This window comes from Rhipicephalus microplus, chromosome 4, assembly GCF_043290135.1.
Source record: "Rhipicephalus microplus isolate Deutch F79 chromosome 4, USDA_Rmic, whole genome shotgun sequence".
NCBI classification, from domain to species: Eukaryota; Metazoa; Arthropoda; class Arachnida; order Ixodida; family Ixodidae; genus Rhipicephalus; species Rhipicephalus microplus.
In genome coordinates, this window is record NC_134703.1 from 130,313,060 (window position 1) to 130,320,476 (window position 7,417).

The following is a 7,417-nucleotide window of genomic DNA, read 5'->3' on the forward strand; positions in this document are numbered from 1 at the left end:
CGACCTTGGACGTCGACGCGCCGTACAAACCAACCGACGAGCGGCAACTGAGCGCGCGAGCGCCGACCTTGAGTATATATACAGCGTGACGGCGCATGCACTGTCAGCTGTTGAATGTTCTCGAAGCGCGACGCCACATGCGCGTCCACTGGAGAATCAGGAGAATTGTAGATGTCGAACGCGGTGTGTACATAGAGAAAGAAGAAGACAAGAGCGGACACTCCGCGAAACCTGGCCTCAGGAAGTGCGTCACGACTACGTAACGAACTAGTGCTCCCACCACACGTCAGAGGGCGCAAGCGCAAAAAAAAACACAGTTATAATCAATGCAACAGAATTGTTTTCACAAATTAATAATTACACGCCCAAATTTGGTATGTTCTTTATACATAAAAACGATTTATTCAACACACCTTACGCGATTATTTTTCTTCAGCCGTACTGTCATAAACACCATCTACCCAGCGACAAGCCCATGCATGACTGACAGCGAGAAGCTTTCGTCGCTTTCGTCAACGTCGGCTGCGTCGGCGTTTTCAAGCGTGAGATAACAGGTGAGGCACGTTTTCAAGCGAAGCTTGTTGAATGACATGTTGTTGGTCTTGTTGGGTCATTTTTTCAGAAAACGGTTACGCCTGCGCGAAAAAGACACCATGCAACAAACATAGAAAGATGCACACACACACGTTGCGCTTCGTGTGTGCGAGTTTGTTTCTTACGTGGCGTGTCATTCACGCAGTTGTAACCTTTTTCTGAAGCTTGTAAGGACTGGGAGGTTCGCTAAAAAGAAAGTTTGTGGCTCTATGCGGCGGTTAGACGGGAACATTGTGCAACGTATGCAGTATAGAAAAGGCGGCACGGCGTCAAGCCGAGGCGACGCGTGCTGCGTCTGCCACGGACGCGAGCGTCTGTGCGCTGAGCATAGCTGGGTAGCTAGGTCGTAGGCTCGGTGCAAAATATTGAGAAGCGTTTGTTGGGCCTCGCATGCTTCACGACGCATTTCCCGAAGGCTCGGAACACGAATAATTCTTGGTGTGCCGGAGGCAAATCTGGACTAGCCAAGTGGCCATCATCTTCGTTTCTTCGCTAGCCTTGTGCCACTAGTGCAAGCTGCCCACAAATTTTTTTGACGTTTCCAATATAATTTTACCGCACAAATTTCAACTACGATTTTTCTTCCCAATGTACTGCTGATACTGCGTACGCACGAAGGTGTTCTAATGTTCCCAGGCCGCGATACCATTGCATTACAAGGGATAGCGGCCTGGAAACTTCTGAAGATCTTTGTTCGTGGTCTTGACGTATATCTTTGTAAGTCAGAGTTTTATGGGTCAGAGATGTATCACTGGTTTTGTATTGTGCATCGATTAGCTAATCATTCAAAGGGGTTTGCTGGTACACTTATGACGTGCACATATCTTTTTTGTAATTTGACAGCGAAGCATCCACTTACTAACATTTTCAGACCGCGCTGACGCCATGCCGTCCGGCGGTCCAAGCTACGGCAGCTACTGCTGTGTATCGTGGTGCTTCAACAATGGCAGAACCCACAAGAAGCCTGGGACGAGTTTCTTCCGCGTACCACGGGACGGCAGGTGTGTTAAAGCTTTTGTATGGTTTGCATGTCTGTAGGCTTACTGTTCGTACTTGCTAAGTGAGGGTAACAATAAAAAATCACTATTCAAGCACTTCCCCTTTCAGCTGATAGTTGATTGCCAATGCAGGATGAAAGCATGGATGCAGTATGCTGGACGCGATGATCTCCTGAGTAAGCCGGCCAGCCTATTGTACGCAACGTACAGGGTTTGTAGCGACCATTTTACTGCTCAAAGTTTCATGGACCCTGGGCACACAAGGCTTACAAGAATGGCTGTTCCCAGTGTGCAACCAGCTGCACCATGTAAGTGATTGACTGAAACTCAAATATGTGCAATAGCAGCCACTTGTATTGAATCAGTGGCGACAGTTAACCGTGAAGATCTCTGTAGCCGATAGAGAAACCTCACTACAGAAGTAACACTTGGAAAGTCTTAAGTTCTGTGAATTGTGGGCTATTACCTTCCTAACAGCAGCTTTACATTTCTGTCATTTTTTGATGCTCTGGACCTGCGCAACTTGTTTTGAAAGACTTTAAAGGGCTATTTCACGTTATCTTCAAGCCTGAGTGCACATGTACGTATACCTTTCATCAGTGAAAGCTGCCACTGTTGATAATTCCAAAAATCACAAATTACTTGTTTCCTAGTTGGTGCCGTCTCTTTTCTTCCACGTTCGACCAATTTATGCGTTTGAAAGAGCTGTTTAAGCTTCCCCATGCTACAAGCTTTGTAACTTGTACCAACTGCACATATATGCAGGTTCTCTGAGCGTCGCTTCAAGTAGTGACTGTGACATGGCTGCAGAAGCTGCACTGCAAGGTGCGGATGAGCTTCAGTTTGTGTTATTATAAGCCTCTTACTGACACATTGTCGTAATTTCATCTCTTCAGGACCTGCGGTAGAGGCTTCAGAAAGCGGCTCCCACACATTGAGGTGCCCCGATGAACAGGGTGCGTTCAGTGTCGCGATTTCTTTTTTTTTTTTACCCAAATTGACTGTTGACCAAACCTCTGCAGGTGGCAGCTCCCTTGTAGCTGGTGAAAGAATTTCTGATGATTTCGTCTTGCCGGAGAAAACCTTAACCAGTCGTTCAGCTGTCACAAAAGGAACTTGTGTGGCCGGTAAGTTGTATGTTCACTTCAACACCAGAGTGGATTGATATAGAGACTTCCGCAGGCCGCTCGCAAGATTGTTCCGACAGCATTGTCCGAGGCACTGAACAAGCTTCACAAGACCCTCCAGAAGACGTCTCCGCCAACAGCTCCACGCCTGAGTGCCTTAGAGAAAATGGTGACTATGCTTTTATTGCAGCAGTTTTTAATGTGCTATTTTATGTTTAGGACATTCTGAGGAAACTATCCTCAAAAGGACACTACGTGTGCACTTACAAAATGTAAGGGTGGGCTCTCAGTGATTTTCATTTTTTTTGTGCATTGTCAACATTGTGAATGGTTTGTTTTTAGGTAGTGGAATCGAAAACTTTGTACCACAGAAAGTTGTGCACCTTGGGTCTGAAAGAGCGAGGAAAGTGCTCGTATGGGATTAGTTGTTCTTCGCTTTTACATCAATTTTTTTGTTTATTGCAGTGCGTTCCTGTGTGCCAGCGACAATGTCTCCATCAATGAAGTACAAGCAAACCATTAAACATCTGCAAGCCAAAGTAGCAGCACAGCGGAAAACTATCAAAAGACTGCAGAGACAGCCTCACCAAGCACCGTCATCGACTACAAAGGCCCTTGAAGTTATCCGACCGCACGTCACCGAGGAGGTTTTTAAACTTCTTTCTGCACATGTTCGCTTGAGGCCCAAATGCAAGGGCAAGCGGTTTCCCGTGTGGTTCAAGAAATTCGCTCTTCACTTAAACTTCCGAGGTCCGCGAGCATACCGATTTCTGGCTCCGTATTTTTCTTTGCCCTCCCGGCGTTCATTAAGGAGGTGGCTAGCTAATGTAAAGATGACTCCAGGCATAATTCCAGGAATCCTTTCTTCCATTGCAACAAATACTCAAGCTTGGAATGAACGGGACCGAGTGTGCGCTTTAGTTTTCGACGAAATAGCACTCAAAAAGAATTTGTACTATGATGCTTCAAGAGACGTTGTCCAGGGTTTTACAGATGATGGCACTCATCGCACTTCAACCATCGCTGATCGAGCACTGGTTTTTCTTCTTGTTGGTGTTTCGAGAAAGTGGGTTCAACCGGTTGCTTTTACTATAGGGCACACATCAACACCATCATCTGTTATGCATAACTTGCTGGTGTCACTCATTTTGGAGCTTAGGAGCATTAATATTGCAGTGAAAGCAGTCATTTGTGACCAGGGCAGTTCAAATGTAAGTCTCGCTAACCAACTAAAAGTGACTGTAGCAAAGCCTTTTTTTGAAGTTAATGGTGAGCGGGTATATTACATTTTTGATGTTCCGCATTTAATTAAAACAACGCGCAATAATGTCCAAGCACACAAGTTATACATTGGGGATGACATCGTTAACTGGTCGCACATTGTAAGCCTTTACCAATCCTCACATGAGTTGCGGTTGCGATTGGCTCCAAAGTTGACTGAACGGCACGTTCATCAGAAACCTTTTTCTAATATGAAGGTCAGCAGAGCAACTCAGGTCTTCAGTGCATCAGTTTCGATTGCTATCACGGCAATGGTGTATGCGAAGGTGCTGCCTGCCTCGGCCATCACTACAGCTCAATTTTGTGATCGTATGGACAGGATTTTCGATGCCTTGAACAGCTCGAGTAAAAAAAGAACTTCGCAAAAGCTGCGGCATGCAATCATGAAAAATGATTCAGAGCTGATTGACTTCCTCCGAGGCCAGCTTCCCTGGATTGCATCATGGCAGTTTGTTGGCAGACGTCAACCACAAACCATCGTAGGTTGGCAAATAACAATTCAGGCAATTTGTCAACTATGGGACGACCTCTCCAAAAATTACAATTTTGAATACCTGTTAACACGCAGGCTTCAACAGGATCCTCTGGAGAACATATTTGGCCACATTAGGCAAAAACAGGGTTGCAACACCAACCCCAATGTAGCACAATTTATTTGTGGCCTGAAGCACATCTGCATAAGAAAACTCTTCAAGCTGTCAGAATACGGAAATGTCGAGGATGATGAATGTGACCTCCTCCAGGAACAGCTGTCGCCATTCTCCCTCACCAGTGCGTCTCTTGTGGATAATGAGGAGTGTGCACAGCCACAGCCTGACGACTTTCCCGCTCTAGACGATCTCTCTGAACTTGCGACAAACATTCACTCCCATATTATCGATGACTCCGCTGCATATTATGTAGCTGGTTTTCTCATCAAACACTTCCTTCGGAATGCATGTGACGGTTGCAGTTGCCCACAGTTACTGAAAGACGACAGTGAGACGCTTAAGGGTACCCACCAGTATTTCACAATGCTCAAAGCATACCACGTCCCCAGCAAACTTTTTGGGAATCTCACTGTGCCATCAGAAGCAGCTTTTGCATACGTACAACAACTTGAATCTCGCTTTCTTGCCATAATTGAGGCCACTGCACATCACCTGAAAGTGTGCGATGTTTTGTATCACCATCTGTCAAGTGTTGGCGATTTTCATTTCTGCTCTGCTGGGTGTCGCGCTAAGTTTCTGAAAATGTTTTGCCGGGTTCGTTTATGTTGGCATGTGCGTTTTGTGAACCGAAACTTAGACAGGGTTAGGTTCCAGTCTTCAATCTCGGGCATGCAGCTTGACAAGTTCAAAGGTTAGCAATTAGCGGCGGGTTTACACTAAAGTATTGGAGTTGAGCCGAATCCTGCAATAGCTTTGTTATGTTATTACTTCGTTACAGCAGACTTCATTATGGTCTTATGTGCTTATATTCAGTTCAACTGGACTAACCACTCCTTCGTTGCATTCATTGTTTTGGTTACCCGCTATGAGGAGTACAAACACTGTGTATTCGCTCGAAGTGATTTGCATAACCTTAAAAAGAATGTTGGGCATCCTGTCTGTATTTTTTGTAGCAAATACGGGCGAACTGTACACTTTACTGTGGGTCGCTTGGTCACTGTGTATGCTTTATCTCTCCAGCTCAAGTAATATATCGATAACAAAACCGCTTGTTGAAATGTCTTCGAGCGGGTAAGGAACACAGTATGAAGTGGGCACGGTTCATGTTATCACGCTTTTCGTATTTTAGCTTCTCATCAACCTCCTCATCTTGCCCATCAAAATTTTCAAAAGAATACCCAAACTTGTAGTGTTTGATGGGGCTGCGGACGCTGCCATTTTATTTTTATATAGCTTGTGAGTGATAACGTACGATGTAGAGCCTTTGTGAAAAATAATGAGCCAAAGTGGTTTCCTTCTGCTATTTATTAGCCCTGTAATACCGCTCTCGTAGCACCAATTAAAGTCCACAATTCTGGATAAAGTGATGACTACAATCTATTTTAGCTCGCAAGCGTCACAGCAACACCCAAACGCAAATCACTTGGGATCTTAAGTTTTTGATGAAGGCGACGCATAACAAAAGCCACAAGACCTGCCAGTGTTGTAGCATAAAGTTTGTCTTTCACGTAGTGAGCAAGCTGCAAAGCCCTACCTTTCTGAGGACAAGCAGGCATCAAGTCTGCTTTTTTTCATTTTGGACTAGCTGTTCTTAAGCACAGCCAGCACACTGCACCTTTGCCTTTCTGTTATATTGTGTCGTGTGGTTTCTGTGCGCTCTCTTTTTCTATGCATTATTTCAGTTAAGCCCAGGCGTGATTCGCGACTTCATTGCTGTGTATATGTCACTTCTTCCTTCTTCATCAGCATTGTGCGCTATGTTTTTGCCATAGATCCTTAGTTACCCACTGGCCCGGTGTGTCATACTTCACCAGTTTCTCGGCTTCTGCCAACTCTAGCGATGTGTGCGTTGTCTGTGTTCTCTATGTATTTGTTACAATATTTGTTACAATTTATTTGTAAGGCGAGATGCATTTGTTGTCTACCTTTGTCATATTGTGCTTTTTATATTCTCATACTCTACCTTGCCTTTGAATAAAACATTGCGGATGCTCTGTTTCTTTGACTGATATATACATTGATCACTTGTTCCAAAAGAAAAACACAAGCGCGATGAATAAAACGATAGTGAATTATCATTACCTGCATCTCTTTTTTTTATAACTTAATCAAAATAAAAATTACGTCACGACCGATTCGCACGAACCACTGAACAAAACAAAACAGGGAATCGCTAAATCAAAACGACCTACAAAAACTATCCATTTGGGCGATGAATAGTGGTCTGAAATTATGAACTTACGACATAGCCAAACGTCGGTTATGCAAAGTAATTCAAAAGTTGCGCCAGTGAAACCGAAACCGGAAGCGCAAGCCACTTGCTCTCATCAACCACTAGGTGTGCTAGAGTCGATTGGGCCGCTGGGGTCTACGGGAGTGTCCACTCTTCACCTTTTTTATTTCTCTATGGTGTGTAGAGGAGGAAGGGTGCACAGATGGTGGAGGAGTGAAGCGCGCGCGGTGTGTAGAGGAGGAAGGGATGCACAGATGGTGGAAGAGTGGGCGACGGCGCGACGGCGCATGCGCGCGCGTCAGCTGTCGAATGTTCGAGAAGCGGTGCGGACGGCGCGGACGGCGCACTACAAGGCGCGAGTATAAGATGCTTCCGCATCTAAAAAAGGAAGGAAGGAAGGAAAATAGGAGGAAAAGAACGGCAGGCAGGTTAAGCAGCCTATAGGCAGCCGTTTTGCTACCCTGCGCATGGGAGGGGGATGGGGGAGATGGAAGGTAGAGAGAGGAGAGGGAAGAGAGATAAACACGGCACACT

General features: G+C 45.4%; 1 protein-coding gene across 3 annotated transcripts; it reads left to right on the forward strand.

Annotated features, from left to right (window-relative positions):
- Positions 1 to 201: 201 nt before the first annotated feature.
- LOC142814613 (uncharacterized) lies at positions 202 to 6,731 on the forward strand. Of its 3 annotated transcripts, XM_075893657.1 has the most exons (8): positions 203 to 554; positions 1,466 to 1,595; positions 1,725 to 1,900; positions 2,358 to 2,417; positions 2,489 to 2,548; positions 2,615 to 2,719; positions 2,775 to 2,888; positions 3,185 to 6,731. In XM_075893657.1, the coding sequence occupies exons 2-8, from the start codon at positions 1,480 to 1,482 to the stop codon at positions 5,344 to 5,346; spliced, it is 2,793 nt and encodes a 930-aa protein (XP_075749772.1). In that variant the 5' UTR covers positions 203 to 554; positions 1,466 to 1,479; the 3' UTR covers positions 5,347 to 6,731. The 3 variants fall into 3 exon arrangements, with proteins under 3 accessions (XP_075749773.1, XP_075749772.1, XP_075749771.1); XM_075893656.1 differs by having other exon boundaries at positions 203 to 1,595; XM_075893658.1 differs by having other exon boundaries at positions 202 to 1,595; positions 2,615 to 2,888; positions 3,185 to 3,219.
- Positions 6,732 to 7,417: the final 686 nt, after the last annotated feature.

Bases quoted from the DNA above. Each gene is read 5' to 3' on its own strand.
- LOC142814613 (XM_075893656.1), top strand. From the start codon at position 1,480: ATGCCGTCCGGCGGTCCAAGCTACGGCAGCTACTGCTGTGTATCGTGG. The intron at 1,901-2,357 runs GTAAGTGATTGA...ACATATATGCAG, and splicing joins TGTGCAACCAGCTGCACCAT to GTTCTCTGAGCGTCGCTTCA. The intron at 2,549-2,614 runs GTGCGTTCAGTG...AAACCTCTGCAG, and splicing joins GAGGTGCCCCGATGAACAGG to GTGGCAGCTCCCTTGTAGCT.